The sequence below is a fragment of the Fukomys damarensis genome, unplaced genomic scaffold (assembly GCF_012274545.1).
Source record: "Fukomys damarensis isolate Sample0158 unplaced genomic scaffold, DMR_v1.0_HiC HiC_scaffold_25, whole genome shotgun sequence".
NCBI classification, from domain to species: domain Eukaryota; kingdom Metazoa; phylum Chordata; class Mammalia; order Rodentia; family Bathyergidae; genus Fukomys; species Fukomys damarensis.
Genome location: NW_022900937.1, coordinates 24,310,300 through 24,326,848, shown reverse-complemented (window position 1 = coordinate 24,326,848; position 16,549 = coordinate 24,310,300). Strand labels below are relative to the sequence as shown.

Below are 16,549 nucleotides of genomic sequence, written 5' to 3'. Positions count from 1 at the left end.
CCCAGCACCACCAGGGGGGAAAAAAGGAAAAAAAGACTTGTGCTCTGCTCCAGATGCTGAGTCAAGCTGCATTTAGCCAGGTACCCAGGGGGTTAGAAGACACTGCACAGCAGAGTTTCAGGTACACCGACTGAAGCCCCCCCTTGACCTCTAAGACCGGGATCTGAGATGGAAGACAGGGACCAGGCCAAGCTCACACAGTAAGTTAGTGGTTGAGGTGGACAGAGCCAGACCACAGAATCCTGTTTCAGAGTTCTATCTTCTAAGCTGTGCCCTCACACAAACACGCCACTCCGTGCCCAGCCAATGCTGGCCAGCTAGGCTGGGCCTTGGTGCCAGGAGCCAAGGGACTGCATACACTGCTGGTGGGGACAGCCACGTAAGGACAGGACAAGGAGGGACTCTCAGGCCTGGAGAGGGCTGAGTTGGGCCGTGCTGGGCTGGCAGTGAGTCATGGGTCCTGGGGTGTGGGAGATGACATCAGGGGCAAGTCGTGTACTCGGCCACCAGCTTCGGTGTAATACACACGTGCACACCCACATGCATCCACTGAGCTGCCGCGTGCAGACTCCCACTGACACAGCAGCAGGCGTGTACAAACCTGAACCTGCACAATGCCTGTCCCCAGATGTCCAGAGTCACTTTCAGCGAGCCTGTGCTGGATGTGACACCACCTCCCCTGAGGCAGCATCCCCTGGGAGAGACAGGCCAGAAAGAGATACAGTTAAAATAATAACCTCTGCATAGAAGGATCTGCAGTTATGGGATATGTTTAATTCACTGGAAGGCAAGGGATAGAAGGGGATTAAAACACTGGCCAAAGCACCCTTGTAATCCCAGCACTCTAGGAGGCTGAGGCAGGAGTCTGAACCTGGGAGGCTGAGGCCAGAAGATGAAAAGTTCAAGCCCAGGCTGGCTAACTTAGTGATTTAGTGAGACACTGTCTCAAAAATTAAAAATAAGAGGGGTGGGAATTTAGCTCAGTGGTTCTGGCACCTGCCTCACAAGCCAAGGGCCCGAGTTCGATCCCTGGTACCAAAAAATAAATAAATAAATAATAAAAATAAAAAGGTCTGGGGATATAGCTCAGTGTAAGGGGCCTGGGATTGTTGGCCTGCAAATTAATTAACTGATTGATTAACATACCAGCCCAATATCGATCACTGTTGAGGCTGAGGGCTGGCCATATAGGGACCAATTATAGGAGTTTCTGGTTTTGCACATCTGAAGTTTTCCATAATTGAAATACAACTATATAATTGGCAGTTGGCATTATGAGAAATAAGGCATCATAAGGGGACAGAGGGACCAGGAGGACTCCTTAGATGGGGTGGCCAGGGAAGGCTTCTTGGAGGAGGTAACATTTAAACCATATCTTGAATTCACTGAGGTCCAAATTGCACACTACTTCAGTGGAATAACAGTCCAGACAGAGGACAGCAAACACAAAAGGCCTGAGGTGCTAGCAGACCCAGAAGAGAGGATAGCAAGAGACAAACAGGCAAGTCCCAGGTGCCAAGAGCAAAGGGGAGAGGCACACAGGTGGGATCAGACAGGTGCCCATGGGTAGAGGGAGAAGCCTGGGACCCTGTGGGGGAGGTAGGGACTGATTAGCTCATTAGTGTAGGTCACTCTGACTCCCATTGGCCAAGCACAGACCCCATCACTGTCACCCCACCTCTGCTGCTCCACTGGAACCTGGACCCTCCTCCCCTCCAGCTCAGCCTTTCCCTGCTCCTTCACTGCTCCATGTCTGCCCCCAGAGAAAGGAGGCTCCTGACAATGCTTAGTGACCAGCATGCCGCCCTGCCTGAGGCCACTACCCAGCCTCCCTGCCAGCAGCCTGCCCATAGCAGGTCTCCTTCCCACACTGAGCCCAGGCAGGAAAGCATCACTCCATGACTATTTGCTCAGTGCTCTCCGTGGGCCATGCACCTGCTGACATGAAGGTATAGCCACTTCCCCCAATATCTGCTGCCTGTCCCCCATCTTCCCTGTGGACCAGGGCCCAGCCTAGCAGCCTCTGAAAGGCAGCTGGAAGTATAGAAAGGGCTCAGCTCTAAGGCAGACAGACTTCAGACCCAACCTGGACAGGGCAGCTGCCCAAGCTCCCGAAAATGACCTAGAGCCCTGGGCCACTATCTTCAGAGAACGCTGGCACAAGGGGCTCTGACTCTGAGACCACTGAGGGCAATGGTAGAGCTCACAGTGGACTCAGAGTCCCAGGCTGGCGTTAAGAAATGCTTGAACCACTTGTATCTGTGGCCTTAGGCCCACCCTTCTTGGCTGCCTGTGTGGCTTTGACAACATAGCACACAGGTTACATGACAGCCCACGAGATGAATTCGAGGACCTGTGTAATCATGACAACAATCACTAGAAAGCAGGGCTCAGATTAAGCCACCCTTGGCCACAGCAGGCAATGGCCTGACCTAGTGGAGGGTTTAGGGTGTGCCTGGACCATGCTGCCATGTGCACTGGTGTACGTATCACAGCCATGGTCCTGGGACCCCTCCTGCCTGGACCATCAAATGCCATTAGAGACAGGAGGCTCCTGGTTAGGCTTTGCCCCATGAGGACAGTGTGACAACCCAGGCAGGGCCCAAGGTCTGCGTGTAGTGGGGCTTGGTCTCACTTGGCCAGTGACCACCTGTGGCCTCCATGGCTTGCGTTATCCATTGTCCTGCCTGAGAGGTGGGGTACCAGGATTCTGGATCCTGCCTCTCTGCTCTGCTCTGCTGGAGGCTGGCATCCCGGCCACTCCTTGTGGAGGGCTGGCTGCACAGCGCTGCTGGCTGACGTGTTTGGTCTGGAACCCTCCTTGTGGCCTGGAACTCTGTACTATAAATGGAATATGGAAGCTCAGAGCAGTTAATGTCCCTGGATCAACATGAAGAACTCATTGGGTAGGATTTGGGCTTGGTCCTGACACCCTGCTGTCCTATCGCTCAGGGTGGAGGGAGAGGAGCTGAGGGGACAGTAGTGCCATAGGGTGAGCCTCATGTGCCTACCCAGAGCCCCGCCCATGGCAGCAAAGGGCTTTGGCCAGTCAAGAAGAGGCTCCAGGATCCTAAGTGCCCCAGCCAGCCACTGACCCCTGCACCAGGTCATTTGCCTCTCAGCACAGGTCCTGGGAATCATCTCATTCCCTGCCTCTGCTGCTCCAGCACCTCCATGGCTGGGCTCCAGCTCCAGGTCTGTAAAATGATGCTGATAATCTTTTGCACACAGGGTGGCTAAGAAATAATGGGCACCCCATGTCCACCGTGGGCTACACTGGGAGAGTGGAGAAGCCCCAAAGGGGCAAGACCTGGGACATTGGGACTTCTGTCCCCTTCCCAGGTAGACCTCACACAGCCAGGTCCCTATGACTCGGGCTACATGGGGCATCTAACCAGCCATGGAGTATCTCCCTATACTTGGCTGGGACGCAGGAGCTGTGGAATGAGGACCACAGCCACAGCGGTCAGAGGACACAGAAGGGAGCCTTGTCAGCCCTTGGTGTGGGGCCACAAAGAAGCCCTCCATGCCAAAGAGCAGAGAAAGCTCAACCTTTCTCTCAGAGGCTCAGGATGGGCAATGAGAGGTGGAGAAGGCAGGTGCAAGTGAGGAGGTTCAAGGGCCCAATGCTGCCCTGGACCACAGTGCCAGGGACCCTTCTGCACAAAACCTAGACCAATGTGCACAGCCAGGGGCAGGGGCTGGAGAACAAAGAACCAAAAGAAAAGGAAAAAGAAAGAAAAGAGCCAGGTGTGGTAGCTAACACTCAGGAGTCTAATGCAGGACGACTGCCACAAGTTCAAAGCCAGCCTGGGCTACATAGTGAGACAGTCTCAAAAAGCAAAAAACAAACAAAATAAAAATAACTTTTTAAAAAAATCAGACTAGGAATGTAGCTCAATGGAGGAAGGTTTGCCCTGGGTTTGATTCCCAGCACTGAAAAAAAAAAGGCAAGACCAGAAATAATAACTTTTAATTAAATATTTATATGACAAGATTTTTCAAGTAGTAAACCAAACTCTTTAATGTAGTGTACAGTTACATTTGAATATGTGGGCTTCAGTGTGTAAACCTCTCCCAGTGTGGTGTGCACACCTGTAAACCCAGCTCTCGGGAGGCTGAGGCAAGAAGATGGAGCGTTCAAGGCCAGTCTGGGTTACACAGTAAGTGCCATGCTGGCCTCGGCTACCTAGTGTCTTCGAATGAATCAATGAATGAAAGTGCTGGGGTCTTGCCCAAGGTCTTCAAATGTGCTATCACCAAAACTCATATGGAAGCCTGAAGGCAGGGCTCCCGAATCATTAGCGATGACTTTTCTTCCTTGTGGATGAATGAAGAGAAATCCAGGGAGGACGGGGAAAATGAAGTTAGGCTCCTCACACGTGTTCTTTTGCAAACAGCTGGACTCACAGGCTGAGCTGCCTCCCGACTTCGTCCCTGGGGGGCTGTCAGACTCACCCATCCTCAGGCACTTCAAGCCCCCTCACCTTTCAGCAGTTGTCCCACCAGCCTGCCATTCTTTCCCCTCTGAAGCAGAGATCTGCCACCCCCTCTTTCCTTGGACCTAAACGAATTCAGCAGCTCAAACTCTGGGATGAAGCCAGAGAACTGGGTTCCAGTGCAGCCCTTCCTGGCCTTGCTGTGGGACCCTAAGTGATTCCCATCCTCCCTGGCCAAGCCTCAGTCTTTTTGTCTGTGAAATGGAATTGTGCCAGGGACTTAGCTCAGTGGTGCCACTGCCTGCCTCACAAGAGCAAGGTCCTGAGTTCAATCCTCAGTATCAAAAAAAAAAGAATAAAAAAGAATAAAAAAGAAATGGATGAGATGTCACCTGGGCTCGCATGCAAACCAAGGAAGCCACAGCTCTGAAAGGAACTGCTTTTTTTAAACAGACTGGACTGGGCTGAAGTTAGCTAACTGAATCAAACCAAAAGAAAAAGCGTTGTGCTCACTGCGGGGGGCTGGGTTTCCCAATCAGCCCTTAAGCTCCACTGGGGGAGGTGAATTTCCCCTTGTCCCCAGGGTTTTCCTGCCAGCACTCAGCACTCACAGTCTCCTGACACGTGAGAGGCACTGGGCAGCCTCGTGGGGCGCAGACAGAAATGGGTGGGGGTGTGCAGGCTAGCTCCCGAAGGCCTGACTCAGCAGGCAGGCAGGCGGGGCAGGCCTGATCCTCACATGCTTGGGAGGACAGGACACAGGAATGTCCCTCCCACCCAGCCTGGGCCTGCCCACCACGTCCTGTTCCTGCCTTGCAGATACAGCACAGTTCAACTAGGGCTGGAGAGATGTCAAAGCCTGGAGCTCTGTTGGGTAGATGTAGCCAGGGGCCTCCCAGCAGCCTAGCCTTGGGGATGAGCCCAGGGCAGGCAAGGCCAAGCCACAGAGCCTGCTGGGAGCTGGATCTGGCCCTGAGGTGTCACCCACCTGTGGGGTGAGGTGGTGGGCCCCACGATCACTACGCCTTGGAGGCACTGGCTGTGTGGTGAGGAGTTGGACTTGGCACTGCCCATTCATCTGACAACACACCAGGCCTCTTAGGGAGTGTGACCCAGGGCTATTGTGGCTTCCTGTCCTCCCCTTGGAGACACCTCCCGCAGGGGCTGCTTGTCCCTCAGAGTCCAGTGGAATCTCTGGTGAGCTGGACTAGGGACCTGGGAGGTGACAGGTGCAGCCCAGGGGCAGCCATGCTTCTGTGACACCTTTACTGTATGCACACCTGCCTTGATGTATGGCTGAGCTGCAACACTGTGTAAGGCTGGGGCCATACGCATGGCAAAGTGGTTGAGCCAGACACCGACTGACAGTGGCACATATGTGGCCGCAGCTATGCCTGTATGGCAGCATGACTGGGTGCAACTTGTGAGCACATGGTTGTGTGAGTGTGTGCAGGGCCAGCTGTGGCTGCTGGGCAAACAGCAGGATTGTATGTGGTTCTGTGGCTTTGAACTATGTCTCTGCATGGATGTGCGGATGATCACGCGGCTCTGTCACAGTGATGCCAGGAACATCGGGGTCTCCTGGGCCTGGCTCTGCTCCAGCTGGTGCCACAGCTTCACAGGGTTCCCAGCTCTCCTATGTCCAGAGCGATGGTACACAGAAGCCAAGGTCTACTTCATCCTCACCCCACATGAGGCCACACAGCACACTCCATTTCCTTGGCCAGCCTGGGGATCAGGAGCCCCTCATCCTCACCCAGGTCCCGGTAGCCACCAAGGACAGAAAAAGAAGGCCTGTCTTCTACCCTACTCAGAGCAAAGCTAAGGAAGAAACCACAGGCAGCTGGGCCCAGCTCAGCCTGGAACATCTGCTGGCATGTGACTAAGGCCAGCAAGCCCTGCTACTACCAGTGTGTTCCCTCCTCCACTACTGGCCCCCCAGTCTCCCGCTGAGAGGGACTCTGGCCAGCCCAGGACAACCCGATTCCACAACACCCCAAAACACTCAGACAGAGAGAAGGGCCATGATGCCCCACTCCACACCCCACACACCTTTCCCCACCCAGAGACCTCAGGATGCCTGACCCATCCCAAGCCTCCACTTCCTGTTTCTTCTCCAAGGCTCAAGCCCTTCCCAACCACTGACCTTGAGGATGGTGGGCACAGGTGGCCCCTCTCCGTGAAAGGACACGAGAGGGTGACAGCTCTCCAGGGCAGGTGACATTAATGGGGCCTTCCAGGCTGCCTCGGGAAAGAGACCCTGTCCCTGCCACACTCAGTGGCACTCTGCAGATGACACAGCTGAGCAGTTAGGGAGAAAGTTAGCTCCTCAGATGAGCCAAAAAATGAAGGAAGGAGGACAGGGAGGGGAAAATTCCTCAAAAAGTCCCAAATCTGACCTAATGTTGACCCAGGGCCAGGGGACCCATTCCAGAAGTTCCTGTGAGGACACTCTGCCTTGAACAGCAGGACCTGTGCCCATCTCTTGCTGCCCAGCCCTGGCCTGGCAAGGCCTCCTTGGCAGCCCTGACGCTGAGGTGCCCAGCCCATCTCCATCCCCATGGCCACTGGAAGACAACCGTCCACTCTGCTCACCTCTGCAGTGCAGAGGCTCAGCTCCTAGTCACCTGGACCACAAACCCCCAAGGGTCCAGCTGTAGTGCCTCCTCAGTTTCCAGCATGGGGAGCCACCACAGAGTAAGGATGATGGCGGAGGGACATGGTTTCTGGGCATCCCCAACCCTCCCTGGACTGGGGCTTTCCAAGGACAAGGCCTGGATATGGCTCTAGGGGTACAGAAAGCACCCAGGAGTGTCCTAGGCGTGGCCTCCCCATGTCTCCCTCCCACAACCCTCCAGGCACAGGGAGCAGCCAAACCCTACATGGACTGAATCCATCTTACAGCTAGGACAGAGAGGTCTGGGTGCAGGGTCTGGGCCACCTCTAGCTCCTTCCACTAGTTCCTCACCTCCTACCTGTTGAAGGTCTGTGGTCAAAACAACCCACAATGACTGCCAAATCTCATCTAGTAGCTCCCAGGGGCAATTCAGCCTCCAGCCTTCCCCACCCTAGCCTTCCCAGGATCCACACAGAAGGGGCTGTGCTCTTGTCATCTTAACAGTAGAAGGTTTATGGAGGAAAAAAAAGAGAAAGGACTCAAGCGGCAGCAACTAGGAGCAAACCAAGACCTCCTGGGGGGAAGAGGGGACAAGGTCACTGTCCTCCCAGCTGCTGCTCAGCCATGGAGCTTCCAAGGGCTGGGAACTGGAATCCCTGGCTCTCCCCTGGGCTCCCACATGCCTGACAGGAAGGATTCTGGAAGATGACACCTCCACAGCCAAGGACCCTGGGAACTGGGGTCAGGGCTGGCTTGGAGCAAGGCAGTTACTGCTGGGGAACTCAACTATCCCATAACTTCAGGGTGTCCCCTCCAGGAAAGTACCACCAGGGCCCATGGTCTGTGGCTTGTCTTGCGCCCCAAACCCAGGAGGAAGGATGCTGATTGGCCCCCAAGCAAGAGAATGTGGGGGCACTGCAGGGGAGGGCAAGGGAGGTAGTGGCCTGCAGGAAGGAGTTGACCTGCAGCTCCTTCTGCAGGGCACAGGGTGGGGCAGGGAAATCCAGGACAGGGAGCAAGGACCATCCCTTCCCTCTGCCACCAGGCCAGAGTCCCCATGGAAAGGATACCAAATGTGCTTGAGAAAGGTAAGTGAGAGAAGACCCCCACATGAATCCTCTTCCTGAAAATCCTTCTTTCCTTTTGCTGCCTGGCAGGTCCTTGTCACTCATCAAGACATTCTACGGGAATGTTGCCTATTCTGGCCGGCAGGGTCCATGGACCCATCTGGGAGCTTACAGGAACCCCATACTCAGCCACTGGTCACATTGTATTACCTTTGCCTGATTTTGTGTCTGACCCTTGCCATGGATGGGGACTCCCCTGGGTCAGGCAACGGCATGGGTGCTGAGCAACTGGCCCAGAACCACAGTGACACTGAGTGAACAGGGGTGGCGAGGGTGGCCTGGCCCTGCTCTGCTGTCTCTAAAGTAGGTTGGCTGGGATGCCTCCAAAGTCCCTTTTCTTGCCCACCTTGCCCACCACCCAAACTCCAGCCCCACGGGGACCAGGCCTTGGAGGGGCCATGTGGTCAGAGGTGGTCGTACATGCGCAGGGCCTTCTCCAACTGCTGGGCCACGCGCTGGTAGAAGAGGATCTGCTGGCGCAGGTAGCTCTGCATCATGTGCTGGAAGTCGAGCTCGCGGCGCTGGTGGAAGTGGCTCATCTCGGCCTGCAGGGCAAAGCCCACCACACGGCAGCGCCTGCGGATGCCGTCCGCCTCATCCTGCACCATCCGGCCCTCGTCGCTCATGCGCTGGCTCTCCTTCACCTTGGCGAAGGCGCCTGGTGGGCAAGGAGAGGCAGATGAGGGGAGGGGGTTCGACCGTCATGCCCCGCCTGCACCTGTAGCACCCCAAGGGCGGATGATATTGCATCAGAGCCACCAGACCTCTCCTGAGGTCAGACTGTGGCTGGGCTGAGTCTACCAGGGCATCCTGTACTGCTACAGCTTCCATCTCATCACCTTCCCTCCATGCTCGGGCATAGCCAGCAGCTTGCACTGAGCAGTCTGGCCTCGCTAGATGTGGCTATTTCAGGCCTGGATGGTTCCTGAACCCCCAGTGCACCACCTCCCAGTGCCACCCTGGCCTCCCTTCCTCCAGGAAGTCTTTCCAGTACCACCACAGCCTCTAAAGGCTCCTGGGACCCCAGGTATCCCCAGGTCCCCTGGGTTCTCTCTCAACCTGTGTCTTCTCTGCCCATTTGCCCTGGGCTGTGAGCTTGATGTTCTCCTATCCTGTCCGTTTGGGGAGAGGCCTGGCCCACAACAGACCCTATGGGTGACCCCGCCATCCCTGGGCTTCTGTGACTGTTCCCCTCCCCAAAGTCTGTCCCACATCTCCCCAGTATATCCCCAAGCATAGCACCCTCCTGCTTCCCATCACCTGCACTCCAAGGCCTGCTCCCACCCCACCCCTCTGGCCCACTCTGACCAGTCATCAAACCCTCCAGCTCTTTCCTGCCTCCAGACCTCTGCCTGATGGATGCCCATTCATAATTCAAGGCCTGGATCAGGTGCCGCTTCCACACCAGAGCCTCACCAGTCCCCCTGGGAAAATGCCACCCAGACTCACCTGCCTGTCACTACTGATTCTAAAGCAGCACCTGGTGTGCCTCCCACAGCCAGCAGCCCCAGGGGACCAGAGGAAGCTGCTGTCACACCCAAGTGACAGGTGGGCATGAGTGGGAGATCCACCTGGGCAGGGAACCCAACCTGGAAGAATCTGAATGAATAATGAATGAATGGATTCAGCTCTGGATTAGAAGACACTCGACTGATTCTGCCTTTAAGCTAGCAGAAGAGGAAGCTGACTTCCTGTGCCCACACTCACCCTTGAGGAACAGGAGGGCATCAACTATGCAAAGATGACCAAGGTGGTGGGCAGGGGTGTGAAAGGCAGTGCTTCCTCTGAGCTCTTGAGTACCTACTGTACACAGACAGCGCAACTCAGACCCACGCTTTGCCACTCCTCTTTCAAAGAGGGCTCCTGGGGCCTTCAGGATAGCATTCTCATTACTGTCATTCAAGTTGTCAGATGCATCCAAAATGGATTTATTGAGCACTTACTACATGCAGGCAGTGGCTCCCCAGGATGGATAACAGGATGCCTTTAGGAGGGGCAGCACCTATCTGTTGGCAACTGCACGACTAACTGCTCACCAGTCCGGAGTCTCCAAGCTGCCCCAACAGTGCATAAAAAAATGTGCAGTCCTCAGCTCCTGGACCCAGCAGTTCTCCTGTCACCCTCCTCAGGCACCCTGCTCCTGCTCCATGCAGACAGCCTGGCCCTGGGATTACCCAGAGGCCCAGGGTGGGTGAAGTATAGAATTCAGAGCTGGAGACACTCCAGGGCACTGCTCTGTGTCCCCAACTAGAAGGGGAAGCTGAGGTCTTGAGGGGCAGAGACTTGCCTCTTGGCTCCCAGCTTCCTTCTTGCCCCCTGAGCGGGGATGCCTGGCCCTCTACAGCAGCCCTTTGTTGTGGGAGCCCAGTGTGGACACAGGGATTCAAGAAAGTCCCAGGACACAGCAGGTGCCATAAGAAGAAAGTACAGAAGCCAGGTAGGATAGGCACATCACACTGCGAGGCGAGGCAGTAGGATCACGAGTTCAGGTTCAACCTAGGTAATTTAGCAAGACTCTTAGAAAATAAAAATTTAAAGGGCTGGAATGTAGCTCAGTGCAAAGGCCCTGGGTTCAATCAGGACCAAAATAAATCAACTGCAGTTAAGCTTCTGCTAGAGAAACCAACCTGAAGAGGAGACAGAGGGGCCTGGATTCCACCTACCTTCTCAAGGCTGGGTGCAGGGAGGGTGGATCTATATTCAAAAGGGTTTTTCCTGCCCGTGGCCTTTGAGAAAGGAAAGGCCCTTTTGCTGATGAGCTGATGTGGCCTAAAGAACAAGAAGGAACTACTGCAGCATTGGCTCTGGCTCAGTATTCACCCAGGCAAGAGCCAGGGATGGGGGCAAAGGCTGCAGAGGTGGGGACAGGCCACCCCACTATCACTTCCCCACTCTGTGACTCAGTTCTGTGGCCAGGACCAGCTAAGGCTAACATTTCCCACTCAGCAGGGCAGGCTGGAGGAAAGGAGGCTGCTCAGCATCCCTCCTATATTCCATGGAAGTCACCAAGAGTCCCAGGAGCCCGGCAGCCAGGTCCAGCAATGGGTGAAGGAGAGCTGGAGCCACCAGCCACAGAACCCCTGGTCCCAAAAGGTCCCCAAGCTCCAGCCTCAAACCATCTCCTGTCCACTGAAGGCAGTTACCACCACCCAGCCTAGATTGGGGGCAAGAGGGCTGAGCCGGGTTCCCACTGTGCTACCTGCAGGAACCCTTGCTCTTTCTGGGCTGCAGTTCTTCCTGCCGTGACATGGGACAGGCTGTACTGCATGTGACGGTCCTGACCACTGTTCACAACACAGAGCTGTTTTCTACTTCTGTGACAGTGCCTACCTGAAGTATCCAAGAACTGCACCTGCCAGAGACCCAGAGCTTGGGATGCCAGGAGCTGGGTGCCAGGTTTCTCCTCTTGGGGTCACATATGTACTCAGCTGGCAGTGGCTTCTGGCAGTATGGTTCTCTACTTATAAAAGCCTCAGAGGGGCCAGGGATTTAGCTCAGCTGCAGCAGTTCCACCACCTGCCTTGCAAGTGCAAGGACCCGAGTTCGATCTCCGGTACCAAAATAAATAAATTAAAATAAAAATAAAAGCCTCAGAGGGGAGCAGAGGAAGAGTATGGTGATAGTTGGAACTTTCTGTCCCTAGGAAGACCCTGTCCTGCAACACCCTTCCTTTGGCCAGGCTGCTGTCCCTAAACCCTGCAATCCTGCATCCCAGATGCCAACCAGGTCAGAGCTGGAGCACCCGCTGAGCCTCCTTAATGCTGGTACGTCAATCCCAGCTGCCCACCCCTCAAGGAGCCTCTCCTCATCTGCCTGACACAGTGGACAAAGCCCAGGCCAGGGGGTCACATGCACTGGGCTCCAGATCCTTCCTTCTCTGCTTCTGAAACTACCCTAGTGCACTTTGTCTGTAAAAGCCAGACCTCTTGGCTTAGGATGTGCTGGGGACTGAGCCTGGCCTTTGCTGGATCTCAGGAGGGGACAGCAAGTCCCTGCTCACTTTGGGCAGTCACTTTCTCCTTGGTGTTTTAGGAGATGTCCACTACCAGGACACCCTTCATCCCCAAACTGTCCCAGTTTGGATGTTTTTGTTTTGAGACAGGGTTGATGTGTAGCCCAGGTAGGTTACCAACTTGGGGTGATCCTCCTGCCTCAGCTTCGCAAGTGCTGGGATTCAAGGTATGCACCACCATGCCTCTCTGTTGGATGTTAATTATATGATTGCTGTTCTCTTGGAAGACTCCTGGCCTGGATTCTAGACAGGCTGCACAGACCCAGGATCCAATGTCTCCATCCATAGGGCTAGCATGGGACCCTCTCTGGCTGAGGTCCCCAAAGCCTGCTCAGAACTGCCTCACTTTCCAAGCCCTCCACCCTCCTCACTCTGGACCCCAGACCAGATTCGAGAACCTAAAACAAGCCCCAGGAATCTGGGTGCAGGGGTTCCAGGTGAAGATGTACAACCCAGCCTCCACCTCAAGCTGCACGGCCATCCCAGGAGACTAGTCCTGACTCCCAGAAACACCTCAGGCAGGGATCCAGACACAGCCTCCCTCAGCTCCGTCTCCCTGCTTTGTGGCTTTGATGTGAGCTTAGAGCCCTAGATGCTCTGGGCATGGGTCACCCTGCTGCCCCTGCTTCTATCCAGCTTGGTCCCAGCTGTTTCATCATCAGGCCCAGCCTCCCACTGCCCACACAGAAACACACCATGGAGGAGCTGGTCAAACCAGCTTTCCCAGGCCTGGTGCAGGTGAGGCCCACTTCCGTCCAGGAAGGCACCTGCCCCATGGGGCCCAGTGCAGATCCAAGGCACAGTTCTGCTGTTGGATCACTACAGTCCCTAACCACACCTTCCCTCCAAGGTCTGAGAGCTCATGGGGGCCCCTCTCTTGCTCCATAAATAGGAAACTGAGCAGGGGGCAGAGGAGGCGCTTCTCAGGGCACACAGGTGAACTGGGGAAGAGCCCGACTAGAATGTAGGCCTTGTGTCTCTTGGAGCTGGCAGGGGACATGGAGGAAAAGGAGAGGTGAGAGGAGTTTTGACAGTCACCCTGCTGGTAAGGAGAGCCACCACCTTCCTCAGACTCCATGGCACCCAGGGGCAAGGAGAGGCTGCTGTCCCCAGGATCAGTAGAAGCCTGTATTCCCCCACCCAGAGGCAAGCTCCCACCAGCCAGGCCTGACCTCAGGGCTCATGGTTCAGCCCCATTCTTCCTGAGTTACCAGCAGCCCCAGGGAGGACCACACCTCTCCTGACATCTGCCCTGCCACTGTCCCCAGGACTCTGCCACCTCAAGGTTCAGCTCCTGATTCACCCCTCAGGCAAGAAGGGAAGCCAGACTTGGGAAGGGACTGGCTGTGTCATGTAAGCAATGCCCTGGACCCCGGTTCCGTTCCCCAGACGGCCCATGCCCCCGTGTGACCTGGGTGAGTCATTTCCCTGGTAGCTCCTGCACAATCCAGCAGTAACAGGCAGGGGCCCATCCTGTCCCTCCCCCACAGACAGGGCCCTGGGAACCAACAACATGGCCGGGCCTGGGAGGCAGCCAAGGTAGATGTGTCCTTTGGGAGGTGGCAGGAGGAAGGGACAGTCCCAGCTGGGCCATGAGGACAGGGATTCTCCCAAATAGATAGGAGCTCAGGGGTGGGGTGGAGGAGGACTTGAATTGGCCAAAGCACCACTGAGTCAAAGAAGTGGGAAGACAGGCTGCACACTGTGCTCCTGTTATCTGGGCCTGGGCCTGGTCATCTTTGTGTTCCCAGAACCCAGCCTGATAACCATGCATGATGGTGTAAGCAAGAAAAGACAGAAAAAGGGTGAGCTGACCAAGAGGCAAACACGGAGCTCCATGAGAACAGAGCTGCCACAGAGTATATACCCAACATGTTTGCTGAGTGAATGACTTGAGTTTGAGACAGACTCAGAGAGCTGCCCCATTCTGAGGCCACCCCCATCCCAGGGTCCAGCAGGGCACCAAGCTTGGAAAATCCCCTTTCTGCCCAGGGCCTACCTTTCTGCAGGTGGATGATGTCAGGGAAGTTGGAGAGCAGGCCCTGGTAGAGGGACAGCGTGTCGAGCATGTGGAAGAGGTCGTTCTTGGGCTGCTCAGCGAACATCTCACCCACGGTCTCATAGGTCCGGCCCGTGTGTGAGATGGCACTGTTGAGGGCCTCGGAGCTGAAAGGGGGATCCATCTGGAAGGCCTGGCTGATGGCCTGGAAAGCACTACCCAGCTTCTGGAAGTCCTTGCGGAAGCCACCCACGTGCTTGCGCACAAGCTCTGATGCTACGGTGCTGAGCTGCAGGACGCTGTCGTCCATCTTCTTGCTGAAGGCCTTGAAGGTATCCACACGGTCCTCTACATCCTGCAGGTCCTGGTGCTCCGTGGGGATCTGTAAGGTGAGCAGGAAGCTGGCACCCACCATCTCATCCTTCTCTGCACGGCGCTTACCCATCTTCCACTGCTTGTCGTCCAGGCAGCTGAGGAAATGCTGGAAGCCCTCGTACTGCGAGAGTACCGGGTGGCTGGTCATGTGGTCCATCCAGAGGATGAGTCGCCGCTTGCGCTTCTCGATGAAGTCCTCCTCGAAGCGGCCAGTGGCCTGCTTCTCAGGCAGGTGGGGGACCGAGATGACCGTGAACTTGTGCAGCAGGCGGTTGTAGAGCCAGTCAAAGTGTTTGTAGCGCCGGTAGACAGGTGAGCCTGAGTGGGTGGGAGTGAGTTTATAGGAGATGTAGCTTTTGATGCCTTTGAACTTGGTCTGTTTGGTGGGGTCCTCCACGGAGCAGGCAAATGGGTGGGGGTTGGCCTTCCACTGGGGGCCTCGGGGCCCCATTTCGATGGAGTAAGTCTCAGCGATCTTGGCCATCATAGGCACGTCTCCAAGGATGAAGGCTTCCACACCAGAGCGCACAAAGCAGGAGAAGCGGTTAAGGTTGCGCCCCACCATGCTGCCCCGCTTGGCAGATGCCAGGCTGTCTTGCCGCTCCAGGGGTGGCTTGGGCCGGAAAGCCATGTGCTGGCTGGGGTAGGCACCCGGATAGGAAAGGTTGAGTGGGGGGTGCCCATTGGTACCCAGCCCAGCAGCCCGAGGCTCGTCCACCACCGTACACCCATCATCCCAGTCATCCCAGTCATCATCGTCATCATCCTCAAAGCTGCCCGGGTTTGAGAGGAAGCCACCGCCCCCACTGCTCCTGGCTGGGCTAGAGCTGTCATAGGCGCTCACCTGGGCTCCCAGAGAGCCTGCAGGGCTGCCGGGGTAGTCATTGTGGTTGGCACTGGCACCAGGACGGATGATCTCTACATAGGAGGCAGGGAAGAGCCCCATCTCCCCACAGCTGTTCTGCCCCTGAAGCCAGCCATCCAGCGACATCTCACTGAAGACTACCAGGTCCTCATCCTGCCGGATGCTGATCTCCCCCTCAGTCTCACTGTGAAAGTCATACAGGGCTCGGCCTTTCAGCGCCATGGTGGTGCTGCTGGTGGATAAAGATGGGAAGGAGAGGGTCGTGTCCTAGACCAAGGTGACCAAAAATGCACTGGCAGCTCAATGCTTGTCACACGGTGCCGTTTCAGGGGTCCCTGTGGCAGGGTCTCAGCATCCACAGACTCTGTCCAGCCTCCCCTTCTTCAGAGCAGTGTCCATGGCCTAGGAACTGCCCCGCCAGGTCTCCCGGCATTACTTGTAGGCAGGGAAGGTAGGGCTCTGTCCATAGTCTTCCTCTCTTTCTCTGCAGCCCCTGGGAAAGGGGAGTCTCTCCCTCCTCCCACTCCCAATGGAAAAGCCAAGTGACCCGGAGAAACCAGCTCTTCAAGGGCAAGAATTCAGCACTTTCCACCGGAACAATGTTCTAAGGCAAAACAGGCTTCCTCGGAACAAACCGCCTTCCCAGAAACGCAGGCAGGGCCCTTCTTCCCGCTGGCTCCCAGCTCCTGCTGGCTGCTCCGGCTCTGGGAGGCTCTGGGAGGCTCTGGCATTCCTCTGCAGATCGGCCCTTCCTCCTTCCTTCTCCTCCTCCTCCGGGGCCACTGGGTTTTCAAAAATCCAGAAAATCCAAGAGGAGAAAGAAGAAAAGCAGCACCCTCCTGAATCAATTCCAAGGGTGGATGTGTCTGGCCTCCCAACGAGCTGGGCCGGGAAAACAAGGGCCGAGGTTTGCACAACAGGCCGCCAACTCCAGGACCCCGACCCGCAGTGGCTCTTTGGGTCCCCAAGGTCCGGCCTGCGCCCACCTGGGAGCAGAGGACGACCCCAGGACACTTGCTTGGTGGCCTCTGTTGTTTGCCTAACTCCTCTGCATCCTGAGCCCGAAGCTGACCCCGACTGCGTCCCGGGACACCGTCCAAAGTTGGGGCCGGCGG

At 56.1% G+C, this 16,549-nt stretch overlaps 1 protein-coding gene across 1 annotated transcript; it reads right to left on the bottom strand.

Moving 5' to 3' along the window:
• Positions 1 to 4,002: 4,002 nt before the first annotated feature.
• Positions 4,003 to 16,543, bottom strand: Snx33 (sorting nexin 33). The gene is made up of 2 exons (XM_010626288.3): positions 14,195 to 16,543; positions 4,003 to 8,841 (listed from the first exon to the last, which is right to left on the bottom strand). Exons 1-2 carry the CDS (start codon positions 15,654 to 15,656, stop codon positions 8,588 to 8,590), a joined length of 1,716 nt encoding a protein of 571 aa, XP_010624590.1. The 5' UTR covers positions 15,657 to 16,543; the 3' UTR covers positions 4,003 to 8,587.
• Positions 16,544 to 16,549: the final 6 nt, after the last annotated feature.

What these genes read in the sequence shown, in the direction of transcription:
- Snx33 (XM_010626288.3), bottom strand. Translation starts at nt 15,656, where the DNA reads ATGGCGCTGAAAGGCCGAGCCCTGTATGACTTTCACAGTGAGACTGAG. An exon ending in CATCATCCACCTGCAGAAAG is followed by an intron (nt 8,842 to 14,194) that starts GTAGGCCCTGGG and finishes CTTGCCCACCAG; the next exon opens with GCGCCTTCGCCAAGGTGAAG.